The sequence below is a fragment of the Ovis aries genome, chromosome 1 (genome assembly GCF_016772045.2).
Source record: "Ovis aries strain OAR_USU_Benz2616 breed Rambouillet chromosome 1, ARS-UI_Ramb_v3.0, whole genome shotgun sequence".
NCBI lineage: Eukaryota > Metazoa > Chordata > Mammalia > Artiodactyla > Bovidae > Ovis > Ovis aries.
In genome coordinates, this window is record NC_056054.1 from 270,287,854 (window position 1) to 270,313,318 (window position 25,465).

Below are 25,465 nucleotides of genomic sequence, written 5' to 3' on the forward strand. Positions count from 1 at the left end.
AAAGTTCAGTTTAAAAAACTGAACGTACATACTTGTGTTTGAGCTTCCTTTGACAATGTCTTTAGTGCTCAGCACATTTATAGATATTCAGTAAGTGAATGATGAATCAGTAGAATTGAGTGGATTGATCTTCCATCAGAAGAACATTCTGATCATAGGTTCTTAGAGGGATTTTCATAGTCACATTTGAATTCTGACATCAGTTACCTTTTGCATCCCTTTAGTGGCTGCTGCTTAATTAGATCAAAACTGTTACTTGGCCCATGTCTCGGGGGTATCTTATGTGACATGGAGTTGTGTTCTTCATTTTAAACCTATGAACTCAGTGATTATGAGCGGATATTAGACATTCTTATGTACCTGTTGCTGAGCATTGAGTTGGGCTGTGGGCCCCTATAGAGCTGTGGCAGTAGTTGTGTTGTGTTATCCTGACTTGCAGTCATTTGTGTCAGGAATGATCTAAAAACAAGAAAGGCGAGCTACCACCAGGCCAGCACCGTGTATCCCTGTTCTCGGGGACCAGATACTGAGTAATGCCAAAGTTATTCCAGATGGAGCTTCAGAGAAACCTCTGTTTAAGTTATACTGAAAGGCCAGAATGGAGGTAACCTTGACAGATGGTGGTTTTATGTCATCTCAGCTGAGTTACAGGTGCTCAGTTTGGTAGATGTGAGAGCTGTCCTGCTGGAGGGCAGTGACTTCCTCTGGTGTGCAGTTAGCGTTAATACTTAGCAGCACAACTTTTTTCAAAGCGGTTTATTGACCATTAAGCCTTTTAAGAAGGTCAGTAATGATGCCAAGTAATGTATTCTATACTCTTTCCCCATTCGTAAGCCTACTCATAATTTCTTGTGATGGAGCTTTATTTTGAAATTTCCCCAAAGCTTCAATCTTGGATAAGAATCCTATGTACCAGTTTGTTGAACGTAATCAAATACATCGATTATGAACTCTTAGTACCTTACAATGTGATTTCAAAGCCTTTGCTGTATTTACCTAAAAGAAAAAAAAAAGTCTTCCTTTGACAGTTGTTTTCAAAAATTATTGGTGAAATCTGAGGCTTAGCAGGGCAGATGTGTATATGTATCAAAGCCTTCCCAGAGAGGGCTGCCACACACAGCATTGTCACAGGCTGGGCATCCCAGCCGGTGGAGCTTAGATGAAGTCATGAGGTATAGGGGTCTCAGGAAGTCAAAAGTGTTTTCTCTTACATGTGAGGATAAAATTATTATTCAGAGTACTGTGTGTTAGTTTACAGACCTGTGTTTACAGACTTGTGTTTTCAGACCTGACTTAGGCATTTTGGTGGAACTTCTTACATTACATTGCTTATTGGCGGATTCAGCAGATGACCAGTTTTGATATTCTTAACTGCTGAAAGAATGTGCTTCTTACTGCAGAATTTTTGTCTCCCAATTTTAATTTGATAAACTTTGCATTTGACATTGACATTTTATAGAGTATTGTAGAATTCACGTATGTGTTATTCTCAATTTTTTTTGGTATGTATAATTTAAAATGAAACTTTTTGTTCTCTTTCAGTGCATTTAAAACGCCACTTTATGTTTCGAAACCATCTCTGTTTAGTTTTTGAAATGCTGTCCTACAACCTCTATGACTTGTTGAGGAACACCAATTTTCGAGGTGTCTCTTTGAACCTAACACGAAAGTTTGCACAACAGATGTGCACTGCACTGCTTTTCCTTGCGACTCCAGAACTTAGTATCATTCACTGTGACCTAAAACCTGAGAATATCCTTCTTTGTAACCCTAAACGCAGTGCAATCAAGATTGTTGACTTTGGCAGTTCTTGTCAGTTGGGGCAGAGGGTAAGTATATTTCAAAACTTGTGATTTAAAGTTAGAGTTAGGTAAAACAGTGTAAGTAGATATTGAAATCTTCCTAATCTGTATACAATTTGAAGGTAATTACACGGTTGTTATGTTTAAAATCTTGAATCACTTGTGTTGATACCTATTTTGGGAAATCCTTTTTTAAATGCAAACATTGATAGTAATACTTTGAATTAGAAGGTATTTGTTTTTCGGAGTTTATGTTAAATTATGCGTGTGCTAAAAGAGAAAACAGGATGGATATAAATTACGACATATGTCCAAGCTAATGGACATATTGGTTTGGTTTAGTCTCTAAGTCGTGTCCCGCTCTTGCAGCCCCATGGACTGTAGCCTGCTAGGCTCCTCTGTCTATGGGATTCTCCAGGCAAGAATACTGGAGTGGGTTGCCATTTCCTCTCCAGGGATCTTCCCAACCCAGGGATCGAACCTGGGTCTCCTGCATTGCAGGTAGATTCTTTATCAACTGAGCTACGAGGGAAGCCCAGTGGGCATATTAGTTTGTGGTAAACAAATGTGTTTTTGAGTGCTAAAAGCAAACATGTCCATAGCAATAAGTAGATTTAGGGTTAGTTGATTTAGGAAAGCAAGTTTCCCTCTCTTCTTTCTAGCATTGTGAAACCTACTCTGTTTTGCACATGAAACAAAAGTTGTAGGTTGTTCTCTTTTTGAAACCAGCTAGGATCACTGTTTGATACTTTATTTAAAGTGTTCCTATTTACTTGTAGATATTGAAATTGCATTTCTTTTTTATTTTAAAGGTAAAAACATAACTGACTTTCAGATATTAGTGTTTAATATTGGGTTTCCATTTGTTTTCCCCAATTAGTGAAATTTCTGTCTTGTCCAACTTTATTCTAGCTTTTAAATAAGCTAGGTTAATTTAATCATGAAGGTTTATGGCCAGTTAATAGGATTGTCCTTTTGTTATTTCCTGCCAATAATGCTGCATTAAAATAATTTTTAAAATTGGAAGGAATGGGAAGCAAAGTTTGCAGTTTCAGTGCCTCTGAAAATCAAGAGATGCTTATAGTTGTTAATAAGAGATAGAGTATATTATAAATGGAAAGTATGTGCCTATATTGAGTCATTTGAATGGATTTTAAGACTTGCAGAATTTTTTCCTGTTTGAACCAAGTTGTATGTTCTGTGCTAATATCAAACACTATTGTCTCTCTCCCACCAGATGGAGACAACTATACCTTTAGCTCAGTGACTTTTTAATTATTGGGTTGGCCAAAAGTTTGTTCAGGTTTTTCCATAAGATGCTTGGAAAAACCCGAGCGAAATTTTTGGCCAACCCAATATGTGAATGTGTCAGAATCCCATGGAAAATCATTTCCAAAATAGACATGTAGTGGCCCTCCTCCAGGTCTGCTGGCTCAGTGTCAGAAGGTGGCAGGGTACAGCCTTGCAGACAGCCCACTACTGCTCTGCAGATCGCCAGCTGGTTAGGTAGGTGACAGAATGCTTTCACAAGCTGGGAAGCACGAGTCTCAGTAGTAGCTTGTCTTTGGGGCTTCAGGGTGATCTTGGCTTCTGAAATCTTGGTAGTGAACCTCTTCTTCCTGGTCCCTTTCAGTTAGGCCTTTTTCACTTCAAGAAGGCCGTAAGGCCGTAAGGTCGGGTTGACCTCCTTGTGGGGTCGTGAGATGATTCTCTGAGGTTCGGCTGGAGTTTGGGGCAGGCCCCAGCAGCTTTCTGAGAAAGCATCTTTGTGCCACTGGCTGCCCGGTTTGAGTATTAAGTTAGGTAGTCTAGTTAGCAGGGTGTTGTTTGGTTTTCTCCCTTTTAAAATAAAGCTATCTTTGCTTTTGTGATACTTCTGGATACAAATTTTAAATGGCCAAGTGAAGATGAATTGATCTCTGAAGACATTCTCAGATTATTCCATTGCAAATAATCCATTTCAAAATTTTATTTTTCTAAGAAGTCTTAGGATGGATGGAGGAGGATGGGGTAAAGAAGTGATTAGTCAGAAATGACTCCCAATTGAATCTTTGCATGGCTGTGTTTCTAGGTTTATTTGTGAGTCTAGTACAATACAGATGTCTGAATTTTCAATTACATTGTACTGAGTTTGACTCTTAATGCTTCGAATTAACCTGAAGAAGTTTCATTCTTTAAGTTAATTTAAATATAATTTAACTGTTAAATTAATGGTAGCCATAGCAGCAAAGAGTAGTTAATAGGGAAATAAATTGTTCTCAATCATATTTTCTTCTAATAAGGCATTATTGTTTTAGGATATATCTTGAGTACTTGTTAGGACTGAACTAAATAAAGGGCTCGAATTTTTTGTATATGCACATTTTGCATTTCAGAGTCTTACACCACTCCCTTGAAGCATTTTTAGTTCTTTAAAACAATATCCATAGTCTAATGTTGAAATCAGTAAACATCACTGGTAACCCAGTTATTTTTCTTCTGTTTATGTTAGACTTGTGTTCTTCATACAGTATTGACTACAATTAAACAGAAACTATTATTGAAATATGTTTCAGATATACCAGTATATTCAGAGTCGCTTTTATCGGTCTCCAGAGGTGCTACTGGGAATGCCTTATGACCTTGCTATTGACATGTGGTCCCTCGGGTGTATTTTGGTTGAAATGCACACTGGAGAGCCTCTGTTCAGTGGAGCCAATGAGGTACATGATTTCTTTTTGTTTTTAATCTCTTACAGTCTAACCTGGAAGTTGTTTTTTAGGAAAATGTGTCATTTATCAACCTAAATCATTCAAGTGTTTGGTCAGTTTTAAACTTATTTTATCCATTTTAAATTATTTCAATTATATCATGGTGAGTTTAGAATTACGAGATGGGAAGTGAGATCTTTAAATCTACCAGTGAAGGGGAATAGCAAATTACATTAGAAAATGTTAAGTTTCTTGGTATGAATTTTACAGATTTTAAGTATAATAACAGAAAAAGATGATGGTGATGAAATGAGGAACCATCCTCAAAACACTGTAAATTTTGAGAGTATGATGTGAAATTAAAGTATTAATAAATGATGACCGATGGGATTGGTAGATATATTTGATCTGAATAATTTAGGGTAAATTAGGACTCTAGAATTTTGGAGCTGCAGGCTAAGCGTAATTCTTGTAGTCAACAGGTGTTCAGTCTGTGTTCTTAGAAGATCTTTGGAGGTCAGAGGCAGTGGTGGGAAGGCGAGGGCAAGGGAGAGGGGGTCTAAGCTCCGTACAGTTGGAGGAACGGCTTTCCTTGTCTTTAAAACTGTTTGTGGAGTTTTTTTGTTTTTAAAGAAAATTTAACCATTGCAGATTATGATCAGTCCATTCATTTATGCATGAGAAAAGAAAGGCTAATGAAATTTCATGACATGTCAGTCAAGTAGTGTCAGAAACCTGTCCCTTCCTCCTTCCTGCTAGTTCATTTCACTCTCGCCAGCGAGCTGCTCTTTGGCAGTAATTGCTGTGGTGTGTATTTGTTTTTCTTTGAATAATAAATAATATAAAGGTAATCGTACCTTTTTCATGAACTTAAACACCGTTAAGATCGCCTGAGAAACTTCACCTCACGCATGGTGAAGCCAGAGCCCTTTGAGTAGCTGGGAAACGCCTCCCTCCCTCCACCTCCCGTCCTCTTGCCACCTGTCCCTCTGTCCGTCTGCCTGCCCAGTCCCCCCGGCACACAGCCCTCTCTCAGGTCCCTGGGAGATAGCAGCCAGAGGGCCCGCGCACTCGTGCCAGGGGCTTTCTCTCGTGTGACCTGCTTGTGGCGCTTCCGTGGCACCCTGTTTTATGTTGCAGTGCCCCCCTCACTCATGCCCTTTTCATTTTCTCCCTGTTCTTAGTCAGTACCCAGTAGATCTTACTGTTTTGTTTGTTTCCTGATGATCTCTCCCTCTGTAATATAAAGTTTGGGGCAGAGATTTTTGTCTGTTTTGTTTACTGCTGTGTTCCAGTGGATGTGATTTCTAGCATACAGTAGACACTCAGGTGTTGGAGGGAATGAATCTGCACCTTAGAAAGATACTCTTGTTAGGTCCACACTTTACTAAGCCTTTCATTTTTTGTTTTGTTGTTTTTTTAACTCTCCCAAACTTAAACTTCGCAGTCCCCTCCAGTCATTCCTTCCTTTCCGTTGTATCCATGACCACCTGCCATCCCATAGATGAGTGTCTGTCTTTGCTGAATCGTGTGCCCTCCCCTCTGTGGAATGTGGGGCCTCGGGAGGTAGGGGCATTACCTCTTTCCTTCATTATTGTGTATTTACTGCCCGAGGGAGTGCCTGACACACAGGAGAGACTCTCTTTATTTGTAATTTGTGAATGGATGAGCAGATACAGGATGTTTTACAGTAGAAATTATAGGTTTTTTTTTTTTTTTTTGCTTTTGTTTTTAATACAGGTAGATCAGATGAATAAAATAGTGGAAGTTCTGGGTATTCCGCCTGCTCATATTCTTGACCAAGCACCAAAAGCAAGAAAGTTCTTTGAGAAGTTGCCAGATGGCACTTGGAACTTAAAGAAGACCAAAGACGGAAAACGGGTAAAATAAGGAAATAATGTTTTTGAGCCTTTGTTACTTCACTGAGTTGTCTTTATAATGCATTTTTGTATTTATTTGAAAACAGTGTTACTGAAGTCTGCTGTTAACAGTAATTCTGTTCATGACTCGGGTATAGATTTTCTTCCCAAGTTGGTTTTAGCTTGACCTAAGCTACCTGTATGACCTGAACACTGTTTGGTTAATGCTCAGTATTCTCTTTAAGTCTTCATTTGGAAACTGTCTGCCTGTCTTTTGAGGCCACTGATAAATCACCACGCCTCGTTTCCACAGTAGAATCAGTCGGTTTGACCTTTGTTTCCCATAGTTCGGGTCTACACTGGAGTCACAGCTAAGGTGACTGCAGCTGGGACAGTGGAAGTCATCACTGCAGGAATGGCCTTCTTTGTAGTTCAGATGAGAGCACAGGATTTCTGACGTGAGCAGTTTGTGACAAGAATCTGAACTGACTGGATGGTCCTTTGATAGATTTCAGTTTCCTAGCTTGGATAATGGGGATTTCACATCTCCAGAATCTTTCAAAGTGAGGGTTTTAATGCGTTAGATATGTTTTAGTAATTTTCTCTTTTCTGAGAACTTTTCAGGCATCTCAGCCATGTCAGTTTAATAAATGACACTTAATAAATCATTTAATAGAATAAATGATGACAATTTTGCATCTTGATTTACATCTTTGTTTTATGTATCTGAAAATAATCATGTTTTGCCGTCTAGTTTGTTTCTAGTACTGGATGAATATAAAAAATATGTGAGTGTGTGTGATACATACACCAGACACTTTCTGATTGTAGTTCTGCGTTTTAACTCTTAAGAAATTTTATTTTTGCTACAGTTGTTGTTTTGCCCTTGCATTTTAGCGATACTGCCACCAGGTGTCATTTCCAGTGAACTGAAGGTGATGCTTATTTGCTGTAATTCACCTTCAGCTCTGGAGTCTTAACTTCTAATATCAAGTATTTCTTAATAAGAATATATATATGTAAAACTGTATCTTTCACAACTGATTTGTAACTTACTGCATTCTGCCTTGTTCTCCAAAGTTTGAGGCAGTGCAATATCTAGCAGCTAAGTTATGCCTACTCCCCATAAGGAAGGGATGGAAAATACCAAGCAGACATCCTGGGTCCTTCTGCCTCTGTCCACGTGCCTTTGTCAGTCATGGCCCCCTTTCCCAGGGAAGTCCTTAGCTTCACCAGCATTCAGAGTAGCTCTTGCAGTGGATTTTTAATTAGCATGGAGTATGTGATGCCTGCTTTACGTTTTTCTTTCTGAACATACTGCTGCTGCTTTTTCCATTTTCTTTTTCTAAATGAAAAATTTATTCATTTCCTCAATCTCTGCCTTATAAAACCACAGTTAAGTCACAATGGACTGTAACCTATCATTTTCCCAATGTTTAGCTATAATTATTATTATTTTAAATTATTTGAGGGGAGCATTCCACTCAGAAGAGTAGATTATTTTTTCCCTTAAAATTGAAAGTATCTTGACCTACGTTTAATATACATTAATTAACTGTAGATTTCATGAGATTTTCCTAAGCTGCAATTAAGCAACTGACTTAAACTTAATTTTTAAAAATGTAAAATAATTACTCCTTTTTAAACAGAAACAAATTTCCGGCAACAACAAAAAATCAAATCCATAACCAAATGGTTACATTATGAAGATGCACTAGGGATTTTAACCATGAATATGAAGAAATGTGCATGTACTATCTTTCAGTATGCTTGCTCAGCTTATTTCCTTAGTGATTTAATTTTTACTTTTAAGTTCTCATTTTATGTTTCAAGAGCCTGTTTCAGCTTCCTAGTAATGAGATCCATACCTACTGGCTATTTTTTTTCCTTTGGTGGGAGAGGGTAAAGAATTAAATTATAAATGATGCTTTTTTGTTGAAGTATAGTTTATGTACAAGATGGGTATTTTAAGTTTTCACTTTGTTGTGTTTTAATTTTTATTTACAACAGTGTACCTACTGCCTAAAACATGGAGTAGCCTAAGTCCTCCCATCAGCTCTAGTGCCCTTTTCTGCCATCCACTCTCAGTTTCTGATTTCTGTCATCCCAGGTTAGTTTTGACTATTCATAGGCAAAATTCATAGAAGTGGAATCCTGAGGTATTTATTATTTTGTTTCTTTCACGTAACAGACATTATTTTTGGAGATTCGTCCATAGTGTGTCTCAGAAGTTACTCCATTTTATTGCTTCACAGTCTTTTGTTGAATGGAAATGCCATGATTGATCTGTGTTTACCTGTCACTGGATGTTGAGCTTGCTTCTAGTTTAGGACTGTTTCAGTAAGGCTACTGGGAACATTTTGATCAATTTCTGTACACATAAGTTTTTGGGTTTTCTGGGGTCACGACTTAGAATTGCCAGATCATAGGGTGTCTGGTGTGTTTTCTTTCTTAAGAAATTACCAGTTTCCCAAGGTTCTATCATTTTATATTCCCACAAGATTATCAGATATCCAATTGCATGACATCCTCGCCATTTCATGTGGTTGGTTCTTTTGAGTTTAGCCATTCTAATGAGTATGTAGTATTTTTCATTTGATTTCTTCATGATTGAGGATATTGACCTGACCAGCTTTTTATGTGCTCAGTAGCCATTTATGTATCTTCTTTTGTGACCATCTTTGTAGTCTTGCCCCTTTGTTATTGGGATGTTTAATTATTGGGCTGTAGGAGTTTTTTTTAATGTAATGGATATAAGTCCTTTGTCACCTGTATGCCAGTATTTATTCCCCAACTGTGGCTTGTCTACTTCTTTTCTTAGTAGCAGTTTTTAATAAACAAAAATTTAATTTTTTATGGACAGTATTTTTTTTAATTCTAAGAAATCTTTACCTCCCTCAAGTTTGTGAAGATACTCTCCTGTAAAAGTTTTAAATTGAAATGTATATAGTTGATTTACAGTACTGTATTAGTTTCAGGTGTACAGCGCCAGGATTCAGTTAAATATAAATAAACGTATTATTTTCCCTTATGAGTTATTACAAAACTGAGCATAGTACCATGTGCTATTCAGTAGGTCCTTGTTGGTTATCTATTTTATATCTAGTGGTGTGTATATTTTATTCCTAATTTAGCCCTCCCACATCCATTTTCCCTTTGGTAACCATAAATTTGTTTTCTGTGTCTGTGGGTCTGTTTCTGTTTTGAAAAGAAGTTCATTTGTATCTTTTTTAGATTTCACATATGAGTAATCTATTTGTCCTTGTCTGACTTAACCTCACTTAGCATGGTCATCTCTAGGTCCAGCCGTGTTGCTGCAAATGGCATTATTTCGTTCTTACATCACTGAGTGATATTTCTCTGTATGTGTGTGGAATAACACCACCGCATCTTTATCTAGTCATTTGTTGGTGGACATTCAGGTTGCTTCCGTGTCTGGGCTATTGCAAATAGTTCTGCAGTGAACACTGGGGTGCATGCATCTTTTTCAATTGCTTTTTTCTGGATCTATGCCTAGGAGTGGGATTGCAGTTTGATGTGGTAGCTCTGTGTTTAGTTTCTTAAGGAACCTCTTGTGCTTTTCCCTATAGTGGCTGCACCAGGCTACAGTCCCACTAACTCTGAGGGCGGATTCTCTTTTGTCCTCTCCGGTATTTGTTATGTATAGACTTTTCCGTGATGACCATTGTGACCAGTGGGAGGTGGTACTTTTTCAGAGTTTTGATTTGCATTTCTCTTAAGAATTAAAGTGACGTTGAACACCTTTTCATGTGCTTGTTGCTCTTTTCTTGGGGAATCATACTTTATGTGTGTCTGTATATTTATTTTATCTGTAACTGGGAGAAGTGTTCATCTTTCATGATGATATAGGATTTGTCTTAATCGTCTTTTAGGTTTTTTTTTTTCTTTTAGTTTTCTGTATTTTGAAGCTCTCTTAATAGGTGTACCCATTTAGTATTGTCGGAACTTGGTGATAAATTCAGTCTTTCATCACCATGAAATACTCCTTTTTGTCGTTAATATTTTCTTGTGTTTACTTCGTTTGGTATTCAAGCTATGCCAATTTTCTAATTCTTATTACTTTCATAGTATTTTTTCTAAATCCTTTCAGTGTAAACCTGTTCATACTTCTGTATGTAAAATGACTTTCATATGCAGAATGTAGTTGAGTTACGCTTTTAATCCAGTCGGATAGTATCTTTCTTTTACAATTATTTGGTCCCTAATTATTCAGAGGATGGGGTTTTAGACTTTTGCCATATGTGTGTTTCTGCTTGTTTTATTTCTTCTTCGTTTCCTACTCGTCCTTTCCTGCCTTCTTTGGAGTTAAGTCCTCTTGGTGTTTTATTTCATCTTTCTTACTGGTTTTATAGCTATTCCTCTTTGTGTAATTGCTAGTGTTGCTCTTACTGTATGCCGCTTTAACTTACCAGTGGACCTTAACAAAATGTTACATGACTCGATAAGCTGTGTGATAGCCATGTGCTTTCTATCTAATCCTTCCATTTTTTTGTCATCCTCTGTCACTCATGCGTGTATTACGTACCTCACAACACAACTGCCTAAATTACCAGCAACATTAAGAAGAGATGTTAAAACACATAGAAGGTAAAGATAGTAACAAGCTCTTTTCAGGAGTTCCTTGGCAGTCAAGGCCAAGTCAAGCACTTCAAGCTTTCACTGCCATGGCCCCAGGTTCAGCGCCTTGTCAGGGAACTGTAAGATTCTGCAAGCCACGCGTCGTGGGCCAGGACCCCTCCCCTCCACCCCCGCCTCACCCCCCCTCCACCCCGCCCCCCCCACACACGTTCTTTTTACCCATAGAGTTAATTTCTTGTTGTTGGTTCCTAAGTTCTATCTGGTTATTACGTTCCTTCAGCCTGAAGAACTTCCTTTAACTTTATTTTGTAGTCAGTAACTTACGCTGATGAATTCTTTTTAGCAGTTGTTTATCTGAAAATACCTGTATTCACCTTTATTTTTGGAAAGATATTTTTCATGGCTATGGAAGTTTCAGTGGATGTAGAATTTTAGATTTACATTTCAGCTAAAGAAAATGATGTTATGATATTGTTTTCTGTATTTCTGAGAAGTCATTGATTTTTCTAAGCTTTGTTTGTTTTCTTTTTCTATTCCCTCCCCCACTCCCACCCCCCACCTTTTTAGGTACTACTCCTTCTGTAGGGCAGGAACTATTACTGTTCATCTTAATCTGTGCGTTCTTTAAAATATTTCTCCCTTTTCCCCCTGGCCAATGTTGATGCCTTTTTTTTTTTTTTTTTTTTTAATATGTTTGATTTTTTCAGCAGGTTGGCTGTTCGGTTCTTGTGCATAGTTTTCTCTGTGTTTATTTTTCATGGAGTGTGCTGAATTTGTTAGATCTGTGGGGTTGATATCTTTCATCAAAATCCTCAGACATTATCCTTTAAAATATTTGTTCTGTTTCACTTTCTCTTCTCCAGATAATTATCCACTTAAATATATGTTACGGTGCTTAATACCGCCTCAGAGCTCTCTAGTGTGTTCATCTTGCTTTCTTCTCGTGTGTTAGATTGGATCGTTTCTTTGTCTCCTTGTTTGCTCATTGTTTTCCTTCTGTTGAGCCCAGTCTGCTGTTGAGATCATTGAATGGATTCTTCATTTATGATACTGCATTTTTTAGTTCTAGTGTTTTCACATTTTAATTTAGCTTTAAAAATTAGTTTTAATTACCCACCCTCCCCAGTCTATTCACACATGTTGTCTAGCTTTTGAACTAAGCAACTGACTTAAGAAATTATAGTTATTTTTAAAATACCTATCTGCCAGTTTCAACAATTGGGTTATTTTATATATGTGGATTTTCTACAATTTTTTTTTCCACTTAATATGGACTTGTTTGGGGGGTTTGTTTCTTGTATCTGTAATTTTTTGAATGTATGCTGGACTTCCTGCGTTTAAGAACAGTTGAGGTAGAAGTAAACCCTGTTTTCTTGTGAAATGAGACCTGACTCCCACTATCTACTAGTGTGATGAGACTAGTTGGCTTCATTTGGTGGTGCAGCTGAGTCTGGGCTCTGTCTTGTTTGCTTAACTTAGATTCTGTACCCCACTGTCCTCATGGGTTTTACGCAGTGTGTGGAGGCTGGGGAGATCTGTTATATGTTAGGCCCAGCCAGCAGCCCTCTTCTAATGTTCTGTGCCTCAGGGTGGTCTGTGTTCACACTGCTGCTCTGGCTCCAGCTTCACAACCCTGGGGTCCTCCCTGGGTCGTCGGCCTGTCCCACCCTTGTGCCCAGCTGCTCATAGCTGTCAGAAGTTGGTTTGGAGTTGGGCTGAACTCTCCCTCCTCACATCCGCGGCTTTTGTTCCTTCTCCCACTGTAGTCTCTTCTCCCAGGAAAGGCTTTTCATTTTCCAGAATTTAGTTAGCGGTGGTTTCTTTAGTCCTCCGCTTGCTGATAGGTTTCTTTTCTAATTAGTGAGTTTGGCTGCCTCAGGTCTCAGTGGCAGCCCGTGGGGTCTTTGCTGCCTCGTGGGGGATCTTGCATTGCCTGCGCAAGCTCCTGAGCGTCAGGACAGCAGCGGTGTTGCATGGGCTCTGCTGCTCTGTGGCACGTGGCCTCTAAGTTCCCTGACCAGGCCCAGAACCTGCCTTTCCTATGCTACGAGGCGGGTTCTTAACCACTAGACCACCAGATCCCTGATAGGTTCTTAAAAGGCAGTGATTTTGTGGTTTGCCTACCTGGCTTGTTCTTGATTTTGAAGTAAGAGTGATGGTCTCTTGCAAATTGCTACATTGCACCTAGAAGCAAAATCTACTAATACTATTCTGAATAAATTCAGTGTTCATAGGGATTTTAAAGATTACCTGTTAAAATGAGTTTCCCTAAAATGTCAGTGCATGTTAAAGGCAGTTTATTAAACATATTTTCTAAAGTGAAGCATAAATAATTTGCTTTGATTTTTTTTTTTTTTTTTTAAACTGAATATAAGCAAGGTACGGTGTTAAACCCATGGTTCTTTATTAGGAGTGATGGCTGAAGCTTTAATGAGCCATTGTTACCTAGGAAGTGCACCTGAGTTCACAGATGTATTGGGGAGAAAAGAGGTAGATTTGTAGCTACTGGTTGGTACACTTCCTTTGTGAAGGACCACAGAGTAAAGATTTTGTTGCATATTCTTACTTGGTTCTGTTTGTTTTTACCATCTTTAAAAATGTAAAGCCATTCATAGTAGGGGCTGTTTATATAAAACAGGCCCTGAAACAGGGCATCGTTTGCTGATCCCTGCACTAGATGATCTTTATGGTCATTTCTGCTCAGAGTTATTTTGAATTTCTCCTGCCTGTGGTGCTTTAAGAGTAGTACATGTGAAAATTCAGAGGCGCAAACCGTGAAGCACTCCTTTTAACAAAGGTCTCGGCCTTATCCTGTAAGGAAGCTTATTTGATGTGATGTTATATAGGCTTTTACATATTCCATCAAATTTAGAGAAACCCCCCACCCTTTTTCTTTTGTCTCTTTTCTCTTTAGGAGTACAAACCACCAGGAACCCGTAAACTGCATAACATCCTCGGAGTAGAAACAGGAGGGCCTGGTGGCCGCCGTGCTGGGGAGTCGGGCCATACGGTAGCTGACTACTTGAAGTTCAAAGACCTCATTTTAAGGATGCTTGATTATGACCCCAAATCTCGAATCCAACCTTACTACGCCCTGCAGCACAGTTTCTTCAAGAAAACAGCCGACGAAGGCACCAACACGAGCAACAGCGTCTCCACGAGCCCCGCTCTGGAGCAGTCGCAGTCGTCGGGCACCGCCTCCAGCACCTCCTCGAGCTCAGGTCTGCTGTCCCGGTGCCGTGTCAGGCTTTGAATGTGTGCTCTGCTCTTTACAAAGTGGGGGTCATTTAATGTGCTTTTAAAGTTGTTAACGGGTAAGGAGAAATCCCTCAGAGGGCAAACAGAAGAAGCAAGAACTACAGTCCCACAGCCTCCAGAACAAAAACCCACAATCACAGAAACTAACCAAAGTGATCTCATGAATCACAGTCTTAAGTAACTCAGGGAAGCTGTGAGCCCTGCTGTGTCGGGCCACCCAGGTTCGATGGGTCATGGTGTCAGAGACTTCTGACAAAACGTGGTCCATTGGAGAAAGGAATGGCAAACCACTCCAGTATTCTTGCCTCGAGAACTCCATAAACAGGATGAAAAGGCAAAAAGATATGACACCAAAATTTGAGGGGTGCCCCCGCTCCCAAGTCTGTTAGGTGTTCAATGTGGTACTGGGGTGAACAGAGGAAAAATAACTCCAGAAAGAATGAAGAGGCTGGGCCAAAGCAGAAATGATGCCCTGTTGTGGATGTGTTTGGTGATGAAAGTAAGGTCCAGTGCTGTAAAGAACAGCACTGCATAGAACCTAGAATGTTAGGACCATGAGTCAAGGTAAACTGGATTCAGTCAAGTAGGAGGTGACAAGAGTGAATATCAACTTCTTAGGAATCAGTGAACTAAAATGGCCCAGAATGAGAGAATTTAATTCAGGTGACCATTGTATCTACTACGGTGGGCAAGAATCCCTTAGAAGAAATGGAATAGCCCTCATAGTCAACAGGAGTCCCAAATGCAATACTGGGGTGCAGTCTCGAAAACAACAGAATGATCTCTGTTTGTTTCCAAGGCAAACCATTCAATATCACAGTAATCCAAATCTGTGCCTCAAACCACTAAAAGAAGCTGAAGTTGAACAGTTCTCTGAAGACCTACAAGACCTTCTAGAACTAACACCTAAAAAAGATATCCTTTTCATCATGGGATTGGAATCGAAAGTAGGAAATCAAGAGATACCTGGAATAACAGGCAAGTTTGTCCCAAGAATACAAAATGAAGCACGGCAAAGGCTAACAGTTTTACCAAAAGAACACGCTGGTCATAGCAAACATGCTATCCAGCAACGCAGGAGACAGCTCTACACATGGACATCAGCAGATGATCAGTACCGAAATCAGGTTGATTATATTCTTTGTAGCCAAAGATGGAGAAGCTCTACATAGTTAGCCAAAACAAGACCTGGGGCTGACTGGCTCAGATCATGAGCTCCTTTTTGCAAAATTTAGGCTGAAACTGAAGAAAGTAGGGAAAACCACTAGACCATTCAGGTATGACCTAAATCAAGTCCCTTATGATTACACAGTGGAGGTGATGAATAGATTCAAGGGATTATGTCTGTTAGACAGAGTGCCTGAAGAACTACGGGCCGAATTCTTAACAACGTTACAAACCTTACAGGGTTCATTACACTGTGCAGGAGGTAGTGATCAAAACCATCTCCAAGAAAAAGAAATGCAAGAACGCAAAGTGGTTGTCTGAGGAAGCCTTACAAATAGCTGAGCAATAGAATGGGAAAGACTAGAGATCTCTTCAAGAAAATTGGAGATATCAGGGGAACACTTCGTGCAAGGATAGGCATGACAGAGGACAGAAGCAGTAAGAATATAACAGAAGCAGAAGAGATTAAGGAGAGGTGGCAAGAATACATAGAGAAACTGAACCAAAAAGGTCTTAATGACCCAGATAACCATGATGGTGTGATCACTCACCTAGAGCCAGACATCCTAGAATGTGAAGTCAAGTGGACCTTGGGAAGCATCACTACAATCAAAGTTAGTGGAGGTGATAGAGCTATTTCAAATTGAGCTATTTCAAATCCTAAAAGATGATGCTGTCAAAGTGCTGCACTCAATATGCCAGCAAATTTGGAAAACTCAGGAGTGGCCACAGGACTGGAAAAGGTCAGTTTTCATTCTAATCCCTAAGAAAGGGAATGCCAAAAAATGTTCAGACTACTGACGAATTGCGCTTATTTCACATGCTACCAAGGTAATGCTCAAAATCATCCAAGCTAGACTTCCAACAGTATGTGAACCAAGAACTTAGAGATGTACAGACTAGATTTAGAAAAGGCAGAGGAACCAGAGATCAAATTGTCAACATCTGTTGGCTCATAGAAAAAGCAAGGGAATTCCAGAAAAACATCTATTTGTGCTTCATTGACTGTGCTAAAACCTTTGACTGTGTGGATCACAAAAAAACTATGGAAAATTCTTCAAAAGATGGGAATACCAGACCACCTTAACCTGCCCCCGAAGAAACCTGTATGCACATCAGGAAGAAACAGTTAAAACCATTCAGGAGCAACTGACTAGTTCCAAATCGGGAAAGGAGTATTTCAAGGCTGTATATTGTCACCCTGGTTATTTAACTTATATGCAGAGTACATCATGAGAAATGCTGGACTGGATGAAGCACAAGCCAGAATCAAGATTGCTGGGAGAAATATCAATCACCTCAGATAATGCAGATGACACAACCTTATGGCAGAAAGCAAAGAGCCTCTTGATGAAGGTGAAAGAGGAGAGTGCAAAAGCTGGCTTAAAACTCAACATTCAAAAAATGAAAATCATGGCATCTGGTCCGATCGTTTCATGGCAAATAGGTTGGGAAAAAATGAAAACAGTGACAGACTTTATTTTCTTGTGCTCCAAAATCATCTCAGACAGTTGACTTGAAACTGTGAAATTAAAAGGTGCTTGCTCCTTGGAAGAAAAACTGTAACCAACCTAGACATCATATTAAAAAGCAGAGACATTACTTTGCCGACAGAGGTCCATATAGTCAAAGCTGTGGTTTTTCCAGTAGTCATATACAGATGTGAGAGTTGGACCATAAAGAAGAGTGAGCACTGAAGAATGGGTTCTTTCGAACTGTGGTACTGGAGAAGACTCTTGAGAGTCCCTTGAATTGCTAGGAGATCAAACCAATTAATCCTAAAGGAAATCAACCCGGAATATTCATTGGAAGGACTGATGCTGAAGCTCCAGTACTTTGGCCATCTGATGCTAAGAGCCGACTGATTGAAATGATACTGATTCTAGGAAAGATTGAGGGAATGAGGAGAAGGGGGCAAAAAGAAGATGAGATGGTTGGGGGGTGGAATCACCGACTTATTGAACATTGAGCAAACTCCTTGGGATAGTGAAGGACAGGGAAGCCTTGCATGCTGCGCTCCTTGGAGAAGCAAAGAGTTGGACGCAACTTAGCAACAACAAGGGAGGAATTATTTTTCGTAAGTCTATTCTTTGGGGCTGGTAAAAAAAAATATCCACCAAGTTCTAAGACTTAACTGTGCATATAATAAATTCTGCTTGGGAAAAAACTAGTAGCCAAATATTTAAATTGTTTTTAAAGTGGAAATACTTGGTCCACATGCTTTTTTCCCGACTTAACTGAACTTGGTCCTGTTTTAGTTCAATGATCAATGTGAAAGAAGAGAATTGGGTGCTTTTTTGGTGCCCTTTCGTGTTAATAGAGGGTGTTTCAGTTTTAATGTTACAGTTATCGGATATATCTACTGGAACACAACTAACTTCACACTCACAAGTAGTGTCATGTTGTGATGCTCCAGGTGGATCGTCGGGGACGAGCAACAGTGGGAGAGCCAGGTCGGACCCAACGCACCAGCATCGGCACAGCGGCGGGCACTTCACGGCCGCCGTCCAGGCCATGGACTGTGAGACCCACAGTCCGCAGGTGAGCCCGGCCCGCCCTCACGCGTGCCCTCCGCCATGCCCAGGGAGCAGTGTGGGTGCCCACGGTCTTTCGAGTGATTGTTACTTACTCCAAAGGGTCATGGCTCCCTCACCTGTAAAAGCTTCTAACTTACATGACTGACATGAAGCAGCACAACCTTGAAATCATTTCCCTCCTGGTTTAGAAATAGCCAAGATTTACTGAGTGCACACGAGCCGCTGCTCCAGGTGCTTTCCCCCTGTGTTTATCTCTTACTTTGGAAGCGTTTTTAGCCTTACCCTGTTTGGATTTTCATTTTACAGTGGGAACTGGGACTTCCTGGGTTCAGGTCTTTCTGAGGCTCACGATCTTAATTACTGCCTCTCCCTCCTCATTATCTGTCACCACCAATGGTCCTAGGTTCTGGATCAGTTTGTGGTTTGAATTTTCTCCTCCATGTTTTGTTTTGTGTTTTGAAGTTTTTTCTTTTTTGTTCAGTTGCTTTTTTAACTGATGAAAGAGGATCTAATGAAGTAAAATTTTTTAAGGGGGTGAAGCAGATGGTAGTAGTAAAAATATTTACTAATATTTAAATACTCTGTAAAATAGTAAGTGAATTCATCCTGAGTACTGCGTAATGATGTCTACAATGAGAGGCAAGTCTATTATTTAATGAGAAATAAAGTGGGCGTTGATGAACGTCACCCCTGTCGTCAGGCCTGGGGCTGCCACGGGCTGGTGGAGCGGCACACGTGTCCTGACGTCGCCACTCTTCACTCGTGCTCACCAGCCTGCTGGGCAGGCTTCTCACATCGTCTCTTCCCACTCCCGTTCTCTCCAGTACTTGTTTCAAACTCTTCCTGCCTCTTAGAAGCCTCTCCTCCTCTGTTCTCCCTGACTCGTCCCTGGGTGGGGAGCACTCTTCAGAAAGGACGGCCTCACGGCCTGTCCCCAGACACCTCGCCCACCTCTGCCGGCGCTTGTCCGCTGTCTCCCTCCCGCCCCGCGCCCGCCCGCTGCCGCCTGGCCTCTGCTCACCGCCTTCCCTCGGTGCCCGGCCCTCCCCAGGCGCCTCTGGATGGCCTTCCTCAGCCCGTGTGCTCCCCGCCCCGCGCTCTGCTCTCCGTGGGCTCTGTCTCCTCGCCCTTCGAGAGCCCCGCTGCTGCTGCCATCAGCCTGCGTCTGCGTGAGCACCTGTCCTGCCGTGTCACCAGCGGTCAGTTCTCAGGAGCTGGGCGGGCTCTCGGTTGCTTTTCCCTCCAGTCTGCACTCGCAGTGACGCGGCGCTGGTTTGAGCCCTGGGCAGGCTTGCTTCTGCTTTCCCGGACAGCATGGCCCTCTGCCGCCTGCCCCCTTCTGTCATTGCCGCCTTTCTGGATTCTCTTCTCCCCCTGCCAGTGAAAGTGGGCGTTCTGTGCCCTCTCACCTGACACCCTCCTGGTGACCTTTTGTGCTCCTACCAGTGCCCACAACTTCCATCTTGATGTCAGTCACTTCACAGCTTGATTTCTGACCTAGACCTCACTCCTGAGCCCCCCATGCCTTTATTTCTGATCATCTCCTATCAGTGCCGCACCGGAGGCCTCCACAGCCCAACCCTACAAATGTGCCACATTGATCCTAGTCATCGCTTCCTCTTCTACCACAGCTCATCTACTTTTATCTGTTCTTTGTACAGAATGGCCCTGAATTTACCCATTTTCTTAGGTCATACTCTTGATGCTTGGGAGTTAATCCTTGAGTCTCTCCCTCACCCGCTGACATGGAATCAAATGATAAATAGTGTGGATTCTGAGTATCCTGCATGTGTTTCTGTTCTCTCCACTTCACTCCCCCGACTCCTTGCTACAGGCATCTCTAGCTTATCTTACTGGAAAGATGATTTTTGACTGGTCTTCCAGCATCTGTTTCATTCACCAGTTCACCTCTGTCTTTCTTCAGCCAAGTAAATAAATGTTCAGTAAAGCAGTCTCATCTGGGTCCATCCCCTGCTTTCAACCAGTTTTTGGGCTTTCTCTTGTACTTAAAAAAAAAAAAAAAAAAAATTGAGAGGGCTTCCCAGGTGGCACTAGTGGTAAAGAACTGCCTACCAATGCAGGAGACAGGAGACGCGGGTTCGATCCCTGATCAGGAAGATCCCCTGGAGGAGGGCACAGCAACTCCCTCCAGTATTCTAGTTTGGAGAATCCCATGGACAGAGGAGCCTCGTGGGCTACTGTTGAAAAGAGTCAGACGCGACTGAGCACAGCAGAGTTTTCAGTGGTTTCTGTGATCTGGCCCCTACCCAGGCATTCTTCCTCTCCATTCACTCTGGTCTTCGGGAACTTTTTTTCATTTTCCGGACCTTATTGTGTTCTCCATCACAGTTCTCACGTGGACTGTGCTCAGCCTGGAATATGCTTTTCCCCTCTCTTTGCTTTGGTGACTACTGAAGGTATATCCTTCTGATCTTATATCACTACCAGGGGCTTTCCCTAATTCTTCAGAGTAACCTTCTTTCCTCCCTTTATTCTTCCAAATATATTAATACTGAAAATACATAAACTGTACCAGGATAACATAAGACATTTGTGTTCATCCTGTCCGTATTTAAAGAAGTCAATATTGTGTCTTATTTGCTTCAAATCTTTTTTATTTAATTTTTAAACAGTTGATACGTTCACATGGTTTAAAAATCGGTAAACAGAAACGGGGATTCAATGAAAAGTCTTTCCTTCTGTGTCCTCTAGCCGCCTAATTACTGTGTTAATGTTACTAGTTTTATGTAGCCTTTCTGAGCTATTTTATACATACGCAAGCAAACACAAATATATGCACTTCACTTAGCCTTCTGCACACAGGTGGTAGGCAGCATACCGTGCACGCTGTTTCACATCTTTTTTTTTTAATGTGTTTTACGTATATTTTTATTAGATGTATCATGGAACTCTTTCTGTATCATAGAGCGCTTTTTCATTCTTCTTGTTTTGTCTTTAATAGTCACACAGTATTCCGTTGTCTAGGTATGCCACAAGCCATTGCGGCTGTTCTCTGTTAATGGACATTTAGTTTACTTTCAGTCTTCTTTACTACTCAAAATAGTGCTATAATGAACAACCCCATACATAAATCATCCACACACACACACAGTTAGTTCACCTGTGATATAAATTCTCGGACGTGAAATTGTTGGGTCAGAGAATAATGTGGCTTGTCACTTTGATGACTATTGCCAAATCGCTCTCCATGTAATTTTTGCCAATTTAGCTTGCCAGCAGCTGAGTTTTAAGAAACTGGGATCACCTTTGGATACAGTCTGAAATGAAAAACCTAGCATTGGATGGAGTATAGTTACATTTTGTTTATTTCTTTTCATGTATGCATTTGAGTAGTATCACAGCTTAAGAACCATTAGCGTTCTGATTGGAGAAGGAAATGGCAGCCCACTCCAGTGTTCTTGCCTGGAGAATCCCAGGGACGGCGGAGCCTGGTGGGCTGCTGTCTGTGGGGTCGCACAGAGTTGGACACGACTGAAGCGACTTAGCAGCAGCAGCATTCTCTGAGAATTTTCTGCCTGTTTTTCATCTGGATTATTTTTTAGTATTTCTTGGGACCACTTTCATTGAGTAAATACTGAATGATCTGTGCTAACTACTGGTGATAAAGAAACAGGCTTTTCCTTCCTAGAGTTTACAGTGACTCAGTATATAAACGAATCAAGTGAATAGAAATTGTAAGAACTAGAAAATAAGACAATAGAGACTAGCTGTTTGCTGGGTGAGGTGTATTAATTTAAGTAGGCCCAACTGATAACAGATAGAGCCCCCCAAATACGGTAGCTTGAAGACTGTGAAGTTTCTCTTCTACGTAATGTTCAGAGTGGGCATGCGGGTTAGCAGCATGGCTCTCCCATGTCCTGGGTTCCTGACATCTTGTGACTGCCCCTTCCCCAGGGCCTAGTTGTCCGCTGCATCCCGCAGGACGCTGCATCCCGCAGGAGGACTCGGGAGGTATTTTGTGGACTGGATCTGGTTGTGCTATAGGAACTTGCCATTGACCAAAACAGTCACACGGCTGTGTCTAAGTACAGTGGAGACTGGAAGTGAGTGTTGTTGGAGCCACATGCCCAGGAAGAAGAAGAAGTTTTTTGAGGACAACTGGGAGTCTCTGGCCCAGAAGTTAGGGCAACGTTAGCCAGAGTGGTGGGGGAAGACTCTGGAACTGAGACAATGAGAAAGAAGCATCCAAGCAGAAATTAGAAATCAGAGCATTCTAGGCAGAAGGGAACAGTATGGGCAAATACTCTGAGATATGTGAAAGATATTAACCAGAGAGAGGAGCAGAAGGAAGATGCTATGTAGTAGGAACCCAGGCAGCAAGAGGAAGGCAGACTGTAGGAGAAGGTTGGAGAAATGAGCATAGTCAATCAAGCAGACATAGATGTTTTTCTGGAACTCTGTTGCCTTTTCAATAACCCAACAGATGTTGGTAGTTTGATTTCTGGTTCTGTGTTTTGTAAAACCAACTTGAACATCTGGAAGTTCATGGTTCATGTACTGTTGAAGTCTGGCTTGGAGAATTTTGAGCATTACTTTACTAGCGTGTGAGATGAGTGCAGTTGTGCAGTAGTTTGAGCATTCTTTGGCGTTGCATTTCTTTGGGATTAGAATGAAAACTGACCTTTTCCAGTCCTGTGGCCACTGCTGAGTTTTCCAAATTTGTTGGCATATTGAGTGCAGCACTTTCACAGCATCATCTTTTAGGATTTGAAATAGCTCAACAGAAATTCCATCACCTCCATTAGCTTTGTTCGTGGTGATGCTTCCTAAGGCCCACTTGATTTCACATTCCAGAATGTCTGGTTTGTGATTATCTGGGTCGTGAAGATCTTTTTTTGTATAGTTCTTCTGTGTATTCTTGCCACCTCTTCTTAATAGCTTCTGCTTCTGTTAGGTCCATACCATTTCTATCCTTCATTGAGCCCATCTTTCCATGAAATGTTCCCTTGGTATCTCTCGTTTTCTTGAAGAGATCTCTAGTCTTTCCCATTATATTGTTTTCCTCTGTATCTTTGCACTGATCGCTGAGGAAGCCTTTCTTATCTCTCCTTGCTATTCTTTGGAACTCTGCACTCAAATGGGTAAAATTTCATTTTCTCCTTTGCTTTTCTCTGCTATTCTTTTCATAGCTATTTGTAAGGGCTCCTCAGACAGCCCTTTTGCTTTTTTGCATTTCTTTTTCTTGGGGATGATCTTGATCCCTGTCTTCCTGTACAGTGTCATGAACCTCCGTCCATAGTTCATCAGGCTCCCTATCAGATCTAATCCCGTGAGTTTCACTTCCACTGTATAATCATAATATCATGTGGTAGTTCTGTTTTTAATTTTTTGAAGAACCTCCTCCCTACTGTTTTCCATATAATGGTTGTACTACCATATATTCCCATCAGCAGTGTGTGAGGGTTTCCTTTTTTCTGCATCCTCACCAGCAGTTGTCCTTTGTTGTCTTTTTGAGAGTGATGTCTCATTGTGGTTTGGGTTTGCATTTTCCAAGTGACAAATGATGTTGAGTTGCTTTCCTTGTGCATGGTGGCCATCTTTGTGTCTTCTTTGGAAACGTGTAGTCGGATCTCCTGGCCGTTTTTAAGTCAGATTATTTGGGTTTTTACTAATGAGTTTTATCAGTTCTTTTTATGCTTGGGATATTAGCCTCTTATCAGATATGTGGTTGACAAATGTTTTCTCTCATTCAGTAGGTTGCCTTTTTGTTTTGTTGATGGTTTCCTTTACTGTACAGTAGGTTTTTAGTATAATATAGTCTCATTTGTTTATTTTTGCTTTTGTTGCTTTTGCTTTGGTGTCAGATTGAAAAAATCATCGCCAGGGCTTATTCCAGACTGTTTCCTTCTAGGAGTTTTATGGCTTCAAGTCTTTAATCCATGTTGAGTTCATTTGGGGTTTGGTGTAAAATGGTGGTTGAGTTTCATTCTTTTGTATCTGGCTGTCTAGTTTTCCTGACACCATTTAAATTAATTAACTAATTTCTCCTCTGGGTTGCGCACAGGCTCTCTGTGGTCTCCACGAGTAGAGCTGCTCTTTACTGAGCTGTGTGGGCTTCGCTGTTGCGCACAGGCTCGCTCTGGTCTCTGCGAGTGGGGCTGCTCTTTGCTGAGCTGTGTGGGCCTCTCTTGTGGCAGCCTCTCGGTGCAGAGCGTGGCCTGCAGTATTTGTGGTGCCCAGTCTTCGTTTCCCCGTGGCCTCGGGCGTTTTCCTGGGCAGGGATCAGACCTGTGTTCCTGGCGTTGGCATGTGGATTCTTAACTGCTGGACCACTGGGAAGTCTCACGACACCATTTATTGAAGGGAATAGCCTTTCTCCATCATATATGTTTGGTTCTTTCTCACAAATTAATCGACTGTATACACATAGGTTTATTTCTGGGCTCCCTCGTCTGTTCCGTTGATCTGTGTGCTGGTTTTTATGCTGGTACCTTGCTGTATTTGGTTACTGTCGCTTTGTAGTATAGTTCTGTATCAAGGAGTGTGATGCTTCCAGCTTTTTCTTCCTCAGGGTTGCTTTGACTACTTGGATATTTTTTGTGGATTACAAATTTTAGGATTTTGTTCTATTTTTTTGAAAAAAATGCCATTGGATTTTTAATTTTGATAGGGATAGCATTGAATCTGTAGATTGCGTTCAGTAGTTTGGACACTTTAACGGCACTGATTCCCTCTCTTACAGTCGGTGAGCGTGGACAGTCTTCCCGTCGCCTTGGGTCTGCCATGTCTCTTCCTAGTGTCCTTTTTCCATATAAAGCTCTTTCTCCTCCTTGGTTAAATTTATTTTTTGCTTATTTTGTTCTTTTTGATGCCTTTGTAAATGGGATTGTTTTCTTTTTCTGATATTTTATTTTATTGTTAGTATATAGAAATGCAATAGGTTTTTGTGTAATTGACTTTGTGTCCTGTAACTCTACTGAATTTATTATCTCCATAAGTTCCTTATGGAGTCGTCAGGGTTTTCCATATATAATGTTGCACCATGTGTATGCAGCAGCCAGGTTACTTCTTTATTTCCAATTTGGTTGCTTTTTATTTCTTTTTCATGCTCAATAATCTGGATATCTGTTTTAAAAAGATTATTCTTGTGATTTGGAGAGTGGTTCGGTAAATGGCAAGGGTGGAAGATGGGAGTTGATTTAGGAGGCTGTTGTGTTAGTCTAGGCAAGATGGTAGTGACCTCGGATAAAGTAATGAAGAGATGCCAGATGTGAGTTCTTATTGGAGGTGGCTTTAGTAGTACTCACTGATTGTTTGAGTGGTTAGGCAGCTAAATGCATAGTAGTGGTTCAGTTAAAACAGGAAAGATAGAGAGGAGGGGCTTTAGGGTAAAGAATGTCTTTTGGACTGATCAGAAATAACCAGGTTTACTCTCTGGCCTTTTCCAGAAGAAGTTTGCTGACCCCTGGCATAAACAGTGCTCCCAAGGAAGGAAAGTGGCCAATAAAACATACGACCCTATTTTTGGGTATAACTTGATAAAAACACTCTTGAAACATATTTGCAAGTTTGTGTTAGAGAGCTGTCTAAAA

At 40.8% G+C, this 25,465-nt stretch overlaps 1 protein-coding gene across 11 annotated transcripts in view; it reads left to right on the forward strand.

Annotated features, from left to right (window-relative positions):
- The window catches only part of DYRK1A (dual specificity tyrosine phosphorylation regulated kinase 1A), a 145,787-nt gene that overhangs the window by 116,909 nt on the left and 3,413 nt on the right, over positions 1 to 25,465 (forward strand). For all 11 annotated transcript variants that reach the window (XM_042238441.1, XM_060396447.1, XM_027961686.2 and 8 more), the window contains 5 exons: positions 1,543 to 1,829; positions 4,358 to 4,504; positions 6,233 to 6,373; positions 13,865 to 14,171; positions 17,792 to 17,916. In XM_042238441.1, the coding sequence (XP_042094375.1) occupies positions 1,543 to 1,829; positions 4,358 to 4,504; positions 6,233 to 6,373; positions 13,865 to 14,171; positions 17,792 to 17,916 (1,007 nt within the window). The remainder of the gene's footprint in view (positions 1 to 1,542; positions 1,830 to 4,357; positions 4,505 to 6,232; positions 6,374 to 13,864; positions 14,172 to 17,791; positions 17,917 to 25,465) is intronic.